Genomic DNA, 18,950 nt, shown 5'->3' on the forward strand with positions numbered 1-18,950 from the left:
GAGCACCAAGAGTGCCAAAAACAACTTAAAAACCAGCTGCCATGCATGGACTCCACGTCTCTCATTCATTTCCCTGCTGCTACGTACGCATACAGCTCCCAGCGTGTGCCTTCGTAGAGTTTGCATAGAAACAGGTCCCGGCGGCAGGCGCATTGGGAAAAGTCAATATTTGGTGCTAACATTAACTCACCGAGTTCATTGTCGGATGCAATTAAGAAATGTTTTTTATCATAAATGGTTTTTAAAATTTACTTTTATCATCAAGATGGTTTTTGAAATTGAAAATCAATCAATGTAGTCCTTAAAAATAGGTGTTACAAATCAATGTGGTCATTCCGTTACAATTCTGTTAAAAATTCCGTTAAGTGTTGATGTGGCATATAAATGGCCCCCATAAGATTTATGGGTTTTTATCACAAATGGTCATTGAAATTGACCCACACCATCAAGATGGTCCCTAAAATTGAAAATCGATGAATGTAGTTGTTGAAAATAGATGTTGCAAATCAATATGATCATTCCGTCACAATTATGTAAAATTTTTTCTTATGTGCTAATGTGAGTTTAATAATTAATTAAAAAAAATTGTCTAAATACCTTTTTGCACAAGAGAATTTTTTTTCTTATAGTAGGACCTACTCTGAAGAGAGATCTCTTCCATAACTTCTCAAAGGCACAAGGCTTAACCAAAGCCTAAGAAGGGGTTTGGAAATAGTTTTCAACCAACAATAGATGCATCTTGGTTATAACCTCATTATCTCAAGCCAGACCTCGTCGTTCTTTGAGTCACAATACCACCAAAGAAGCACCAAACAAGCTCTCCAAGATTAAGGTTGTGAGGATATTGATCACCTAAATGTTAATGGTGATGTTCCAGAAGTCGTTGTCAATCAGCCAAGTCGTCACCAAAGGTGATATTGATCAAAGTTCAATTCGATGAAGGGTGTCGACATGTGTAAAGATGGGTGCATTGAGATTTTTTTAAAGAATAGATAGAGGTAGAGGAATGTGGATTGGGATCGGAGTTGATTGCAGGATCACTAGGTTTTTGGTTTCACAACTTTTTATTAACTATTAAATCATTAAACCTATTTGTAAAAATTTTAATTTAATTAGACTTGTGTGATCCATTTATGTGTCACATCAGCACATAACAGAACTTTTGACATAATTATGATGGAATGACTATTGTTTGTACCATACTTGACCAATCCCGAAACTACCGAGCACCGGCCAACGCTATACTGTCAAGGACCCAGAAGAGTTCCCCTCCGACCAGGAGACCAATCACTACTCGACACGTGTCAAGATTAGAAGCCAATCAGAGCGCAGCACGTGTCGACATCAAGAACCAATCATAACATGACACATGTCAATGTGACAAAGCTACAAGTTTTTCTATAAATAGGGGTCATTCCCCCACAATATTGCCTAATGCCATTTGTGTTAAATCATTCACAAGAACTCACTAAATTGAGAGCTTGATCCTTTGTACTTGTGTAAGCCCTTCACTACTAATAAGAACTCCTCTACTCCGTGGACGTAGCCAATCTGGGTGAACCACGTACATCCTGTGTTTGCTTCTCTGTCTCTATTCATTTACGTACTTATCCTCACTAGTGACCGAAGAAAACAAGCGAAGGTCACAAAACCTGACACTTTCTGTTGTACCAAAGTCTTCGCTGATTTTGTGCATCAACATTTGGCGCCGTCTGTGGGAAACGACACTTATTCCTACTCTCTTCAGCTGTGTCAAGCTGGTTTCTATCATTCGTACACTTTCTTTTGATCAGGCATCCCTCTCCAACATGGGAAGCGAAGGAAGCCACATCACACAGAATGACACCCCCCTTGCACATAGTGCGAAACAACGAAAGAAGGAAGGAAAACGAGTTCTTCTTCAAGCTAAAGTCGATGAGTTGGAAGCTCAGAACAACAAGATAGCAATGAGGAATGAGGTCCTCCAGGAGCAATATGAGAAGCTCTTCGAGACACTCCACGAGGCTAGGCAAGCTCAGACACGCGAGCTTGTTGCCCCCGTGGAAGTCAACCATCAACTGGGTGCCCTCCAACATGGAGGGTCACATGCATTCGACATAGATATCCCTGATAGGGAACAGATTACCCCTCGACTTGATAATCAACATGAGGCTTCTCTTAACCCAGTTGCTTCGACCCGAACCATGAGAAGTGGAGGGAGACACCTCTTTGCTGAAGGGGCAGAAGGATCGAAAGCCGTCTTTCGCGATTGTCGGGATTTCCTGAAGCAACGTCGAGAGAATTCCATCCATATAAGCTCAAAGATCAATGACCCAAGGATTTCTGAGAGACTCGGTCCCCTGCCACGGCCCGAGCCGGCCACCAATTTGGGGAAGGGGCAACAAGTCCCAGAGAGACATGAGGGTACAGGGGACTCAGAGGTGTTCCGACAGACATACCCTGGAAGCCAGTACAGCGAGTCCAGGGAAAAATCACATGCCCTTGATCAAACCTTCCTAATTCCAAGAGGAGATGGAGATTTACGAAAGAAAGCTCCAGTGACACATAACTCCGCTCAGGACCCCCTTGTCCTACAACTTCTTGAGGAAGTAAACAAGTTGAAGGCTGAACGTCAGGCTGAAATACCTGACTGGAACCAACCCAGGCCTGGCCCTCTTACAAGGAGGATCCTCAACACCCCCCTTCAAGCAAAGACAAAGCAAAAGCTTGGCTTGCAACTTTATACTGGAAAAGAGGACCCGATTGAGCACCTTAACCTCTTTGAATCCACCATGGCATACCGGATGCACACCGACGAAGAGCGATGTCTTCTCTTCCCCTCCACCCTCTCTAGTGGAGCTCTAAATTGGTATTGTCGTCTTACACCTGAGACGGTAGACTCATTTGAGGAATTGAGGAAACTATTTGTTTCCCAACACATTTTCCAAACCGATCGCTTGCACTCTGCAGATGACTTGTACACTATCCGCCAGAAGCCAGACGAGTCATTACGTATGTATGTTGGCCGCTTCAGCCATGAATACTCCCGGTGTGCCGAGGCAGACGACAAGACTGCCCTCAAAGCCTTCACGGCAGGCCTACGTGATTGTTTCTTTAAATACATGATCAATGCCAATACTTGGAAGACTTACTCTGAGGTGATGGCGCAGGCTTATAACCATGCCTCCGCCGAGGCAAAGACATATCAGGAGAAACCCCCTACAACCATCCTTTATCAACAAGTGGGAGGTGGAAGCCAGACTCACCTAAATGAGAAGACCTCGACTTTCCAAACAGCAGTGGCACCTCCCCATGCCTTGCATAATGCTTCACCGAATCAACAGACATATCAATTTCAAGGCAAGAGGAAGGATTTCCATCCTCACCACTCTCCTTTCAGTAAAAAGAGTAAGGGACACTATCCCGATAACCAAGGGTATCGCCACAATAGCGCTCGCCCCCAGGCAGTCAATGCAGTGGGTCAAACCCGCGTCAAGGGTATCGCCACAATATCGAGGTTTTAGCCTGCCATACTTAAGGTGTCTTACGCCTGCCGAGGCGAAAATCGTCCTTCGGGAAATACATGAGGGAGTCTGTGGAGATCATGTTGGATCTCGGTCCCTAGCACACAAGACTTTTCGCCAAGGATATTACTGGCCAACACTCCACCAGGATGCCATCAAAGTATCCCGCTCATGTGACAAATGTCAACGATATGCAACTATTCCTCATTCCCCTCCAGAGCCTCTTACTCCTATGATCAGCCCTTGGCCCTTCACCCAGTGGGGACTTGATTTGATCGGCCCAATGCCGGCAGGGAAGGGCAAAGTCTGTTACGCAGTCGTTGCAGTGGACTACTTCACAAAGTGGGCCGAAGTAGAACCCTTGGCAACCATTACTGAGGCAAAGATAGAAGACTTCGTGTGGAAGAACATCCTTTGTAGATTCGGCATTCCCAATGCGATAGTCACTGACAATGGGCGACAGTTTGACAACAAGAAGTTCAGGTTGTTCTGCTCTATGTTCAACATCAACTTATGCTTTGCCTCTCCAGCTCATCCCCAGTCTAATGGACAAGTTGAGGCCATCAACAAAATAATCAAGCGCACTTTGAAAACCAGCTTGGACAAAGCTAAAGGCTGTTGGCCAGAATTTGTACCCCAAGTTCTTTGGTCATATCGCACTTCATATCGGACTTCAACAGGAGAAACTCCATTCTCACTTGCCTTTGGCACAGAGGCGGTTGTCCCTGTTGAGCTCGAGCAAGCAACATTCCGAGTCCAGAACTACATTCAAAGTGAAAATGACAAACAACTCACCCTTAACTTGGATTTAGTCGAGGAACACAGAAACCAAGCTCACTTGAGGAATGTCGCCTACAAGCAGCGCATCTCCAACTATTATGACTCTAGGGTCAAGCCTCGTTCTTTCAAAATAGGAGACTGGGTCTTAAAAAAAAGATTACTCTGCGACAGAGTCCCGAGTGAAGGCACACTTAGTCCAAACTGGGATGGACCGTATGAAGTCATTGGCATCAGTCGCCCTGGCTCTTACACACTTAGAAGCTCTGATGGCAAGACCCTTGGCCATCCATGGAACGCTGATCACTTGAAGTACTACTACAAATAGACTCACGATGTACAAGTGTTGAGCTATAGCCGTTCGGCATCCTATGTAATGAAGGCCATTTGGCAATGAATTCAATAAAGAGGTAATTTAGCCAACTCAGCCCTCACTCTTTTACATTCATAGCAAGCGATGCCAGAACCCTTCTCAATCAGAAAGCAATCCGTCTTCCACAGTCACTACAAAACAAGCAAATGAAGACCGTGTCAAGCGCCAAAAAAAAAAAAAAAAAAAAAAAAAACAGCTTCATCCAAAAAGCTTCACCCGAAAAGCTTCACCTCCAAAGCTTCACCCACAAAGCTTCACCTAAAAAGCTTCACCCACAAAGCTTCACCCAAAAAAAAAACTTCACCCGAAAAGCTTCACTTAAAAAAGCTTCACCTACAAAGCTTCACCTAAAAAATCTTCACCTAGAAAGCTCCCTCTACATACTTTCACCATCAAAGCTTCACCATCAAAGCTTCACCTAGAAAGCTTCATCTACAAAGCTTCACCATCAAAGCTTCACCTAGAAAGCTTCATCTACAAAGCTTCATCTACAAAGCTTCACCATCAAAGCTTCACCTAGAAAGCTTCAACACCAAAGCTTCACCTACAAAGCTTCAACACAAAACCTTGCTCCAAATAAACAAATTTTGTTCACAAAGCCCAAGATGCCCTTGAACTTGTACAAAAACACTTGGGTAAACATAAACATTTTTTGTTTTACACCCACAAGGGCCCAAAATTTTCCTTCTTATTTATTCACTTATATATGTTCCCAAACATATTATAATAGATCCAACAACAAGCCAAAGTCCCAAGTTTCATAATGGACAAAAGTACAAGCAATTCATCAATAATGAAGGTGCTACAAAAATTGGAATCTGCCCCAAAATAGAAATCCAACCCAAGAGACTTTTTCTCTCTCTCCCTCTTCCGCCTCCTTTCATCTATCAAATTTCTGCAACCTCTGCTCTTCTCCAATGGAGCTGAATTTTGGACACCCTATAGTTCTTGAGCATATGAACAACTTTCAAGAAGGAACCATTTCTGTTTGAGCGACGGAAATTAAAGTGTTGAAGCTCCAAACATGATAGTCGGCTTCTTGCAGATTTCGAAGCTGTTGTGATGTTTCGAAGATCTGGAAATATTTAACCGTTAGTTCATCCTGAATTTTTGATATGTTATGAAAGAGTCGATGAGGAACAACTTCAATGAAGAAAGCATACCGATCTGAACAAGAGAAAATGGAGTTTCGAAGCTCACAACAAATCTGACGGGTTGACAGAAAAATAATAACCAGTCATTCATCATACCTGGATTTCTGGAGTTATACTGCTCCGAGGGATCTCAAATTTGGATATGTTGTAGTTCACGAGCTGAGGAACAACTTCAATGAAGAAAGCATACCGATCTGAACAAGAGAAAATGGAGTTTCGAAGCTCACAACAAATCTGACGGGTTGACAGAAAAATAATAACCAGTCATTCATCATACCTGGATTTCTGGAGTCATACTGCTCCGAGGGATCTCAAATTTGGATATGTTGTAGTTCACAAGCTGAGGAACAACTTCAATGAAGAAATCATGCTGATCTGAGCAAGAGAAAATAGAGTTTCAAAGCTCACAACAAATCTGACGGGTTGACAGACAAATGATAAACAGTCACTCATCATACCTGGATTTCTGGAGTTATACTGCTCCGAGGGACTTCAAATTTGGATATGTTGTAGTTCACAAGTTAGGGAACAACTTCGATGAAGAAAGTATGTTGATCTGAACAAGAGAAAATGGAGTTTCGAAGCTCACAACAAGTCTGACGGATTAACAGAACATTGATGAACAGTTACTCATCATACTTGAATTTCTGAAGTTGTACTACTCCGATGGATCTCAAATTTGGATATGTTGTAGTTCACAAGATAAGGAAAAACTTTCATGAAGACGACTTTGCAATCTGAGCTATAGAGAAAGGTGTTATCTTGCATCCACTCAGGCTGATTAGTGGAAACGAAAAGCAATTCCACCAAAGAAAAGATGAAAAAGAGAGAAAAGCTACTAATTGCACTTGATCTTGTCTAGTCAATAGCATGCAGCATCAAACACACAAAAGTTGGAAATATTTTTAGATAAAGCATATACGAATGTGTGACATCGAAACAAGAATTCGTTACTTTGACAAATTAGTAACACGCGAGACACCTCATTCGGCAACTCTCTTCGCCTGAAGACTTGGGGGACTCCCACCATATGCTACTGCACCTTGATACTCGGCAGTCTCACAACCACTCAGTGACTTGGATTTTTCAAGTCTCCAACCGAGAAGTTTTCCTCACTCGGGAAATTAAGGGAACACTACCTCAAACTACATGCTTCACTCACAAAGCTTCAACAATACAGGTTTCAACAAAAGCAAAAATTCAAAGAACTTTATGAAGAAGGCTTTGGTGTATTTAACACAATATGTTGAAATGAAGCAAAGCTTATTTATTAATATTTTCGATAAGCCACAAATATGTACATATACATGAGTCAAAATAAACAAACAAAAGGGAGCCTTCACAAAGGTTGCTTAGGGGAAGTCTCAGCAGTCGGTAGAGCCCCAGAAAGAGAAAGCACCGGAGGGTGGTTATCCGGAGCCTCAGTACTTGACAAAACCCCAGAAGGAGGAGGCATTGGAGGTTCATCATTTGAAGCTTCATTACCAGGTACAACCCTAGAGGACGAAGGCAATAAATGCCTTTGGAACAAACCCACAAACCGCTGATGATCAAGTAAAACCTTACCATCAGATTCCTTCATCTGGTCAAGCTTCCTCTTCATGTTTGTAGCATAGTCATGGGCGAGCCGGTGCAACTGCTTATTCTCATGCTTGAGCCCTCTAATCTCCTGTTTGAGACTCATCACTTCAGCAGCCAATGATTCAACTTGGCGGGTTCTAGCAAATAGGCGTTGGGCCATATTAGACACAGAACCTGCACACTGAACACTAAGAGCCAGAGAGTCCTTAACAGCCAACTCATCAGACCGTTTGGAAAGTAGTCTATTATCTTTGGGAGTGAGAAGGTTCCTGGCCACCACTGCAGCGGTCATATCATTCTTCATCACAGAATCCCCAACGGTAAGAGGACCAGTAGGGGATATGAAGGATGGGCGCCATATGTTGTCTGGAGAAGGCGTGGCTGTCTCTTCTCCAAGGTTCAAGTCAAAACGACGGTCGGAGGGTCCAGACATTTTCAAATGTGTTGAAGAAGGAAGAGGTCAGACAAATCAAGATCTTAGAAGTGCAAGAAATGAGCTTCTACTGGTAGAGATTCAAGTGTGCTGTGGAACTTAATGCCAGCCTCTATAAAAATCTGCACTCGACGGAGCTTCAGAAATTGAAGAGGCGTTTGCTTTCTCAAAAGCTGGGCTGCTCAGAGACCACGAGGGCCGATCTCAGAAATCGAAGAGGCGTTTGCTTTCTCAAAAGCTGGGCTGCTCAGAGACCACGAGGGCCGATCTCAGAAATCGAAGAAGCACCTGCTTTTTCAGCCTCGTCAGCACCTGTCACATACACACTCAGCTTTGCGGAAATTACGGGCAATCTGTCGAAGATTTCTGGTGAAGTAGAAAGCACGTGAATCTTACTGTTCAATCACCGCTCTCCATATGCACCATCAACTCCTCGGGTACCACATATAACTTTGTCAAAGATCTCTGACAAAGTTTAGGCACGAGAATTTCAAAGTTCCAGCTACCCTACTATTACCCATAAGGGTAAAGGAACAGCACCACTGCTTGACAACTGGAAAGTCCCTATGTGTGTTGACCTCCGGGTTTTGCGGCAAGACAGGTTGGCAAGAACGTCCAACCTTTACTCACATTCGAGAAAAGACTCCCAACATAATTACTTTCTAAAAAACCGGAGTAGCACCGCTTTCCGAATCTCGAGAGTCAGATCCTCGACGGGATTGCTTGTTTGAAAACCGAAGAGGCACAACTCTCAGAACTTCGAGAGCCAGATTTCCTTAGATAAAGCTTGTCTGTAATCTTCACACGTAACATCAGCTTTCCAGATACCACATACCACTTTTTCAAAGTGCTCTGACAAAATTAAAACACGTGAAGCTGGCAGCTCCCACTACATTGCTGTGACCAAGAAGGGTAAAGGAATAGCATTACTACTTGTTATTGGGAAATCCCTATATACATTGACCTCCCTCCTCAACGGACAGGCAAACCTGCAAAAATGCTCAACCCTTTCTCGCATTCGAAAAGGCACCCTCAACATAACCTCTCGAAATACTCAGCTTTATTTCCCCCCGATAATACCTCAGCAAATAAGCCACACCAAGAACAAGAGTATCTCATATCATCAGGGTCGAAAGCAAGAGTATCCCATATCATGCTTTCTCCCTATCTTTGTCTTTGTCCTTGTCCACACCTGCAGGACAAGGAGAAAGAGAGCAGTCAGTCGGAACCTGAAATCAAACCTCCAATTTGGAACTGACTGCCTGGAGCCTTTGCCTGGTTGCTTACTTAGCATTGCTCTCGAGTACTCATCCTCAACTGCTGTCAAGGTCACGAATTCCACCGGCAAATACCTCATGACAGTTGATCAGATATTGGCTCTTTACACTGAAGCTGCCAAGCGTGGATGAGTCACTATGAAGGAATGTTCTGAAGGACCATTTAAATGCAAAGGTTGCACACCACTTCTGCCATGCAAAAGATTGAAGCAGAAGGTTCAACGGTGAGCTGAAACAGATCACTACAGCACGACACCTTTCCATACCACATTCATTATTCCGTCAACAGCAAAAGTATCCCATATCATCAAGGTCGAACGTACTCTAGATTTGATGGACTTGTTTTGACCCTCAAATTTTTTAGTCGGCCTTATACTCTGAAGGGCACCAGAAAACCCTCCAGTACAGTTCAAGAATAAGCCTGTGGAAAGTTACTTCTTCAAAAGCAAAAGTATCTCATATCATCTCTTATCCATTTGCTTCTCCTTATCCTGGCAGTTGAATGAGAGACAAGGAGAATGAGAACAATCAACCGGAAGCCGAAGTCAAACCTCTGATCCTGGGTTGCTTACTTGGAAGTTTGACTGCTTACCTTGTCTGTCACCTCTTTCGGCAGATCTCCTAGCTCGGCGACTTGGGGGACTCCTACTATAGGGTTTGTATCACACTTGACTAAGCCCGAAACTACAACTAAGCTTCAAGTGAAATTGATACATTACCTTGTGCGTCAACATCAGCTAAATACACCATTCCCGGATGGAGGAAAAGTACTTCCAGAGAAGGGCAGATGAAGATCAGACCACACTTCGGTACTTAGAAGTTTCGTGATTACTCAAGGGATTGGATCTTGCAAGTCCCCAACCGAGGAGTTTCCCTCACTCGGGAACTTAGGGGAGCACTGTTTGTACCATACTTGACCAATCCCGAAACTACCGAGCACCGGCCAACGCTATACTGTCAAGGACCCAGAAGAGTTCCCCTCCGACCAGGAGACCAATCACTACTCGACACATGTCAAGATTAGAAGCCAATCAGAGCGCAGCACGTGTCGACATCAAGAACCAATCATAACATGACACATGTCAATGTGACAAAGCTACAAGTTTTTCTATAAATAGGGGTCATTCCCCCACAATATTGCCTAATGCCATTTGTGTTAAATCATTCACAAGAACTCACTAAATTGAGAGCTTGATCCTTTGTACTTGTGTAAGCCCTTCACTACTAATAAGAACTCCTCTACTCCGTGGACGTAGCCAATCTGGGTGAACCACGTACATCCTGTGTTTGCTTCTCTGTCTCTATTCATTTACGTACTTATCCTCACTAGTGACCGAAGAAAACAAGCGAAGGTCACAAAACCTGACACTTTCTGTTGTACCAAAGTCTTCGCTGATTTTGTGCATCAACAACTATATTGATTTGAAGCACTTACTTGTGGGACTACATTGATTAATTTTCAATTTCAGGGACCATTTTGATGCCGCAGGTCAATTTCAATGACCATTTTGATGTCGCGGGTCAATTTTAAGGACCATTTGTGAGAAAAATGACTTATGGGACCCATTTATGTGCCATATTAGCACTTAATAGAAATTTTAACAGAATTGTGACGGAATGGCCACATTGATTTGCGACACCTAGTTTCAGGGACTACATTGATTGATTTTCAATTTCAGAGACTATCTTGATGGTAAGGGTCAATTTCAAGGGCCATTTGTGATAAAAACCCATGATGCATGAATATATAGTTTTTTTTAGGGGGGGGTTTAACTTTAATCTTTCAAGAAGATTGAAATTTAAAATAAAACCTAATGTTAGATTACACATTGATTATAGTCCCTTGATGTGTCCTTAATGTGCATTTTATTTAATATCTTCCATTAAATATTTAAATTTATTAATTATATACAAATTTTAATTTTTTTTAATCAAAAAAAGTTTTTTTTTTTATCAAAAGAATTTTTTTTATCAAAAAAAGTTTTTTTTTAAATTTATTAATTTTATTTAACATTCTTCAAACTTGAAAGCCTCAATGTCACATCCCATACCGGCTCCGCCGTAGCACGATATTGTCCGCTTTGGGCCCCGACCACGCCCTCACGGTTTTGTTTCTGGGAACTCAGATGAGAACTTCCTGGTGGGTCACCCATCCTAGGAATGCTCTAGCCCAAACTCGCTGAACTTTGGAGTTCCGATGGAACCCGAAGCCACTGAGTTCCCAAAATGCCTCATGCTATAGGGAGGGGAGCATGTATATATAAGGCACATCACCCCCTCTCCGTTGGTCAATATGGGATGTTACACTCAATCAATGTACCTAAATATATGCACCGAAATGTATTATATTGAACTAATGTATTTAAATGTTAGTATCAAAATGTATGTACTGAAATATATGCACCGAAATATATTATATTAAATAAATGTACCTAAATGTGTGTAATGAAATGTATGCATCGAAATGTTAGTACCAAAATGTATTATATTGAATTAATGTACCTAAATGCTTGTATCAAAATGTATATACCGAAATGTGTGTACCTAAATGTATGCATCGAAATATATTATAATGAATTTAATGTACCTGAATGAGGAAGACAAAGTACATTGAAATATATTGTACAATAAAAATTAGTTTATCTAAATGTTTACAACAAAATATATTACAATAAATGAAATGAAAATGAAAATTATAATGAAATAAAATTAATACATTAAAATTGGGAAGAAAAAGATAAATAATTAAAAAATGAAAATGTAATTAATAAATGAGGTTATTAATGTATCAAGGGATTAAAATTATATTTTGATCTTACTCATGGTTTTAGTCTAAAAGTTATCTTTGCCAAGGATTAGAATGAAGTTTTCTATTTTTTATAAAAATCATATTACATGTTTGCTAGCTTGTTGAGTTTGATGTTAATCAAACCCTCCACTCTTGTATCGAATGAATAATATATGCATTCCTCCATCGAAGGGATGAGCTCATTCTCCTATTCAAATATTGAATATTTACCGCACATATTTTATAATTGGAATCATTCATTTTCTTAATCTTCACCCTTATAAAAAAATCATTGGAATCAGAGATCAGTTAGTCACTGAATGTTTGAATAATTAAACGATTTTTTATTCGAATGATTTTTTGTAAGAATAATCTTTAAAAGATGATTAAGAAATTGAACAGATTCTAATCTTTAAGTTATATGCTTAAATACCTTATTCTCAAAAGGAATAGATGCGCATATCCCTCATGAGTGAGGCAAGTATTATCCATTAAAAATTGGGCCGAACCAACAGTCTTAAAACAGATTTCTATGCTTTTAGTTTTGAGCAAAATCCGATTTTGTACGTCCATGCCACTAGTCATCCTCTTTTTTAGGGGAAAGAAAAAAAATTACCTTAGTTGGACAACAACAATTCGACGGTGAGGAGATTTTTAAAATTGGCCGTTGAATCTAAAACAACGGTCCAGATGACAATAAGGTTTAACCTACAATAGAATGGGAAAAAAAAAGCCATTGAATAGTGGTGGTGGTGGCATTGGTTGATCGTGTGCCACGGTGGTGGTCACGATATCTTCAATGGTGGTTGCAGGCCCGATAAGGATTCTCCAATGGTTGCTAGGCTTTATTTTTGGCTGGATAGAATCATAAACACTTGGTGCCATTTTCAATCCAAAAGGTTTCGGAACTAAATAAAAATTCTAATTCAGGAACAGAAAATTTGAATTTCATATACTCATGCCACTTCGGAATTTTCTGCAATTTTTGGATTTTTGGTACATAATACATTTAACAAAAAAATAATGATCATCAACATGAACCAATTTTTATAAATTCACACATCAAAGTCAGTTCTAATTATAAAACATATTCTCAAAATGGCATAACGGGATGCACGTGCCTCATACTTTCCTAAACCAGTTTTCGTTATAATTTTTGTTTGACTTTGAGTCACACTTCCTTCAATGAAATTGTTTTTGCCAATTGTCATTTTAATTAAAAATATGATACTTTTGTCCTCTCATTTCCAAGATATATGTGTGAGAATTGTGGAGAAGCATAGCAGGGGATTTGAACCAAGAGATGGGAAACGCAAAGAAATTATGGACAACCACCCAAGGATGCATGCTTTTTGCTATTTAATCAAGCTATCTCAGGTCATGCACTTTATAAAGCAGAAGTACAATTTCTTTGCTTCAATATTATACAAAGTGCAGGTAATCTATCATCATTTGGAGCTTGGAGATGGGGGACCTTCTAAGCGAAGATAATCATACATAATACCCTGGAAAGGGCCTGTTGTGCTTCTTGGTTGCGTCAAATAGATAATGTTGTCTCCCTCGACAAGCCGAGAGCTTGGTACGTCTACATTGTAAAGCCAGTAAAGCCCGTGGATTCCATGCCTTGCTATTGAGTTGTCTTTCCCTATCATCCCGCTCGTGAATAGAGGGCGATTTGCCTTTGGATCGTTCACCCAAACCTTTATATATAGAACATATACAGGTAATATTCACTAGTTAAAGCAGAATTTAAAGAATATGTTCTCGCCAAACCGCCTCAAAACATTAGTGTGGATTTGATCCATTGATAATAAAGTTGATTATTTTATGAATGCATGGTACGCACATACACTTTACAGTTGGACAATATAAGAATCTATCTAGTAACATAAGTTTGATAATAGTACATATCCATGAAAAAAAATATCCATGCATGGCACATTAATGATGAAATTATAATCAAATAGTGAGTTGTGAAATATACCTGCAACTCTGAATAATTTGCAGATGCAAGTGCCACTCTTAGCTTGTAGGAACCAGTCTTGTCTACATTCTCAAGTTTGAATTTAATTTGCCAAGTAGTTCCTTGATATTTATTATCATCTTTCTTCCTGTATATGGTAATCAGCAATAAAATGCCATAAGTATTAAGCCGATACATTGGTCGTCGGTATTCTTGCTTCTAGTACTACATATAATAACCGTACAAATTGCTTGTGGATCAAGAAAAAGCGATTATATATAGTATGGCATGGGAAGAATTGGCACCTAGTAACCTGAGCAAAGAACCAGTCTTTACTGTAGTCACTGACACCTACGGTATAAACCAAGTCTTGATCAGAATATAACTCTGAGTATCTTTCCCACAGTCCGTACTGCCTAAACCTGCCAATTGAAATCTTAGTTCATACCTTATATCGAGTTGTTCCTCATTTATGCAAAATCACAGTCTGCCTCAAATCATTCTTATAATTTTTATAGTAATTTTGTATACACATCAGATTGTGATTTTCTGGTACTTGAATAATCATATGCTTAAAAGTACGAATAACAGGAAGGAGCATATAATTAACCAAACCTGTCAGGATGATTGACAAAAAGTTTGTTGATGTACTTTGGATTAGGGTCGGGAACATAAAACTCTGCAGCAGAACGATCAGGAATGCCTATTTCCCATAAAGTAGGGCCATCTCTGGGAGGCTTATATACAAGATCACCCATATCAATGTCACAACCTGCATTGCCTACATTTGTTAATTTCCATTTTTCTTTTCAACATTTTAGCATAGCTGATAGGCAAACGGAAAGAAGAAAGCCCTAAAACTAACAGTAGGGAATTAGTTGGACCACCTGAGGTTATAGTTACTCCCTATACAAATTAACATTAGGGAATTAGTTGGACCACCTGAGGTTATAGTCATAACAACATCGTAATGATAATCTCCAATAAAACCAGGGACTGATGCATTCAGATTATAATCGCCCGTGCGTACCCCGTTGATGCAAAAGTAGCCATCTTCATCGGTTGTGGTCCAGAATTGATAGTCCTGATTAGTAACGAAATGTGAGATTAAGAGCAAATTAAGTTTAGAATTATATGTTTGAACTTAGTTTGAGCATGTAGGATTCAGTCACCTTGCACTCTCTTTGCCACGATCCAACGTCTCCTGGCGGGGCTAACCCAACATATGCACCATTGATGGATACATAATCATCGCTAACGTATCTTGATGTTGAAAAAATCAAATACCAAAATTCCAAATGGAAGCTTGTTTAGTGTCCATAGTCTTGGATTACAAGTTAATTATCAAAAATATTAAGACGTGACTAAAATAATTAATACGTATAGTTGTGTACCTGTCTTGAATAAGTAGTCGGCCCCTAACATTACCCCGTTGGCGTGACTTGGGAAAATCCTCAGATGCTGGGAAGCTGTAGGGCCAGCTCTGGACTTCCATCACCATCTGCAGCAGTAGTACTACTTCAATTTAATTAGTTCATTGAAGGAAAATTACTTCCGCACTATTTCTGTCCCTATTCTTCATTGATTTATTCAGTTCAAAAGCTAGCTAGGATTAAAAGGGGGTTTGTAGGGGAGAAAAAGGGTGTCCAAAAATCACATCCCTTCAAATGAAATGTCACTAAAATATATGTAAATCACCACCATTCATGTGATCTATATATAGTGTTTGGAAGAAAATTAAAAAAAAAAATAATTAATATTGCTATTAATTAATGTAAATTAAACCTGTAATTTAGCATCCTCCCATAATGAAAGTGGATCATTTCCTTCATATGCAGAATTAACATACATAAAAACTGGCCCAAAAACTTTCTTCCATTCCTCACCAACTGCAAATTTTGGCACCAAATCTTCTCCAGAATAATGTGCGCTTAGAAACACCTGATTGTGTCATTCATATTTAAGCAAAAAATAGAACTAGCTAAAGCATTTAACCCAAAATTAGTTGGCAATGTTTGGAGAGGGAGAGAGTCAAAATCTTTTATAATACGTTGTTAGGTTTACTTTTCCGATGCTAGGATGAAGTTCAAGAATGACAAATTAAATAGGAGTTTGAAACAGACACTGTAACAAACATAGATGGTTGAGTTTTTTGGGTCACTTACCGCAAGGGTGGTGGGGCCAACATGGGAGGTGAGGTTTTGTTTAAAGGGTCCACCGGATCGGAACTCTTGGCTTGGTGTAATTAGCCAGAACCCTACCGGTGGCTCGGTGCATATCCATCCATGTACCTTGCTATCTTTGTTGTCACATGAATATTGATACTTGTCATCCACCTGATTAATTAAGCATCAAGTAACCGGGGTAATTGATAAGATTGTCATCTTTAAAAAAAGGTTTATTTTTCATAATTTTTTTCCTATGTAATACAAGATTCAATGAGAAAATATATATAGGTAGGAAAAGTTGTTACTTCTCCTTTAAACTCCGGCTCCACAGGATTGACAAGAAGAACTGCCTCCGGATAGGCCAGGGCTTGGCCTCTCGGTGGTAAACGGTCATCAGGCAAGGGCATGTATCTTTGCCTATTGTCCGCCATGGCCATATAGTGAAAGCTTTTTTCAATCCAAAATGCCACACATATCACTAATTAGATTAACCCTTTTATCCTAGTAACTTTTTAAGCGCTAATAAAGTGCTGCGTGTGTTTGGAGTAATTTTTAGCGTACATAGAACATCATCACGTAGTGTTACTATTTCACTCTAATTATATAATATATGTATTTGTTTTTTGTTTTGTTAATATACCCTCGATCTATCTTTCAACCATATTATAAGTGTGAAATAGTAATACCACGTAGCTGCGTTACAATACACATAATTTTTTTTTCTCTTTCCTATATATAGAAAATTGAGAGAATTTGTGTACTTGTCTTTCCGGAGTTTGAAGGCAATTCTGGTTTCTGCAAGCTGGAAAGCAGGCCAGTCCTTCAAGTGCTCGTAAATGGCATAGGAGTAGAAGCCTGAGCACCCTCGAAGCATAATGAACCTACGTGCAAATCTACGTATGATCATTCATAGTAATCGAAACATTTTCAAGATCTATATATTCAATTAAAATGATGGCAATGTGGATAGAGAGCAATGACCTTTTATCAATATTTAAGGGTACGAGTTGTCCCTCTTGGGAGGGATCCCAGGTTCTTGTGAAAGAGAGCTCCACCTGTTCATCATTTTGCATTATAACCGTAAAGCTTGTTCCTTTGATCCTGCGTGCATATTGCTTTAGTAATGTGTACACTTCGTTCAAATGGAACATTGTTACCAACCGAAATTATAACATACAACTTAATATTGAAGGAATTATGTAGCGAAAAGGGGATAGGTGTAGGATCATCGTAGTGACCATGTATTAACCATGTAGAAACTTTTATATATTTCAATGTTTTCCCATTTTCTATTTTAAGAGTCCTATTGTCCCCTTTTTTGCTACAGTAGAACGAGATCCTTGCTAAGAAGGTAGTGTGTTGTAGAGAGGAGCATATATTTCATGTAATAAGTATTATTAATTAGTTTATGTAACTTTCAAACTACGTACCAGCCAACTAGTTGAGCTAAGCTAGTGGTAACGGTGTGATCTTTTCTCAGCATTGGAAGTACCATTTCTAAACCCAAGTTCGTAGACCAAAAAAGAAAAAGAAAGCGATTAAGAGATCCGTTGTGAAATTTCATGTTCATAGTCAATCGTTTTAAAATTACAGATTATGTAAAGATATTAGGACACAGATTGAGGAATATATTGTGTTATGTTCTGATTATACTATAGCTATATATATATATATATATATATATAGGACGTACACATCAAATGTTCCTGTTGTTCCAGTAGTTGCTGAACTCCAAACAAGGTCCCAGTACCTACAATATTTTCCATTCAAACTAATTACAAATTAAATAAATGAAACATATTGATCAGGACCATGTTGTAAGCTGTAAAAATACCCTCTGTTAGATTCCTCGTTACGAATTTCAAGCAAGTTATCGATGCCATTGTATCGGATTCCAGTCACGATTCCGTCTGGCTTTGATAGCGTCACTTGGACAATCCCATTATCCATCATTACCTGCAATTCATTTCACCATGAAAAAGTTTCAAACCAAACCAAAACATGCATGTATGCATGCCTACAGATTTATCAAATTAATATGCAGAAAAATTAAGCGTAATTTTCACTGCAGATTTTATCAGGTAATTTACATGGTCATCTTGGACAAGCAATTGCACCCCAATAGGTGCCATGATGGATGATCGATCGAGCTAATTTCTGGAACTTATTTATGTACTCCAATGGGAATATCAGTCTCAATTATTTATCTAGCTTTATAGCACTAAAAGAAAGAAATAAATAAAAAATAAAGAATAATGTGATTACTTGGACTAAAATGAAAGCAAAGTATTTCCAACTTTCTTTTGTGTAATATATATATCGTTACGTAGTCGGCACCATTGATTGTTAGGCGTGCAAGACTCGTTATGTAGAGCAGGCCAGCCGCTATTATAGGTTACGATTCTGGGATCAAATCTTTTACGAAGTGTTTCAACATTTTCTATGAAAACAAAAACAGCACAAGAAGTCTAACTAGAAGTTGAACTGATTAAAAACCCAAGATTATCGTAACATTGTCCAATATTATCATGCTCAAGCTCAGAAAAAGCTCGTAATCGCAAGCTCAAGCTCAACTCGGATAATTTTTCAAGCTCGAGCTCGGCTTGACTCGACTCCGCTTGTTTGTAAACTATACATGAGTTTTTTTGTTGGCTTTGCTCAACCCATTCCTTAAACAAGCTCCAGCTATGTTTAGTTCGATTTAATTTTCATTAAAACCTAATAAAATAAACATAATAACAAACCGTTGATATTGTTACTGCAAGAGTGTGCACAAAATAATAAGTTAAATACTTTAAAATGATTGCATATCCAACATAAAAAGATACGAGCTCCTCAAAAAGTTTGTGAGTCGATCTTACAAAAGTTCAAGCTCAACTCACTTTTTTAACGAGCATAATATTTTGTTCAAGTTCAGCTTGTTTAACATACGA

The 18,950-nt window shown here is 39.5% G+C and overlaps 1 protein-coding gene and 1 long non-coding RNA gene across 4 annotated transcripts; both read right to left on the reverse strand.

Moving 5' to 3' along the window:
- Window positions 1–5,382: 5,382 nt before the first annotated feature.
- Window positions 5,383–6,830, reverse strand: LOC126632089 (uncharacterized). Its single transcript, XR_007626570.1, has 4 exons — window positions 6,266–6,830; window positions 6,085–6,182; window positions 5,904–6,001; window positions 5,383–5,728 (listed from the first exon to the last, which is right to left on the reverse strand). It is a non-coding gene; the product is annotated as an uncharacterized LOC126632089 (long non-coding RNA).
- A 6,377-nt stretch (window positions 6,831–13,207) lies between these two features.
- LOC126632085 (probable rhamnogalacturonate lyase B) lies at window positions 13,208–18,203 on the reverse strand. Of its 3 annotated transcripts, XM_050302310.1 has the most exons (15): window positions 18,108–18,203; window positions 17,852–17,973; window positions 17,711–17,767; window positions 16,999–17,118; window positions 16,779–16,898; window positions 16,323–16,464; window positions 16,015–16,185; window positions 15,635–15,790; window positions 15,244–15,350; window positions 15,022–15,112; window positions 14,792–14,933; window positions 14,465–14,621; window positions 14,155–14,271; window positions 13,871–13,997; window positions 13,208–13,586 (listed from the first exon to the last, which is right to left on the reverse strand). In XM_050302310.1, exons 1-15 carry the CDS (start codon window positions 18,147–18,149, stop codon window positions 13,335–13,337), a joined length of 1,923 nt encoding a protein of 640 aa, XP_050158267.1. In that variant the 5' UTR covers window positions 18,150–18,203; the 3' UTR covers window positions 13,208–13,334. The 3 variants fall into 3 exon arrangements, with proteins under 3 accessions (XP_050158267.1, XP_050158269.1, XP_050158268.1); XM_050302312.1 differs by lacking the exon at window positions 15,635–15,790 and having other exon boundaries at window positions 18,108–18,175; XM_050302311.1 differs by lacking the exons at window positions 17,711–17,767; window positions 17,852–17,973; window positions 18,108–18,203 and adding an exon at window positions 17,448–17,669.
- Between the last annotated feature and the right edge of the window lie 747 nt (window positions 18,204–18,950).

Source organism: Malus sylvestris, chromosome 8 (genome assembly GCF_916048215.2).
Source record: "Malus sylvestris chromosome 8, drMalSylv7.2, whole genome shotgun sequence".
NCBI lineage: Eukaryota > Viridiplantae > Streptophyta > Magnoliopsida > Rosales > Rosaceae > Malus > Malus sylvestris.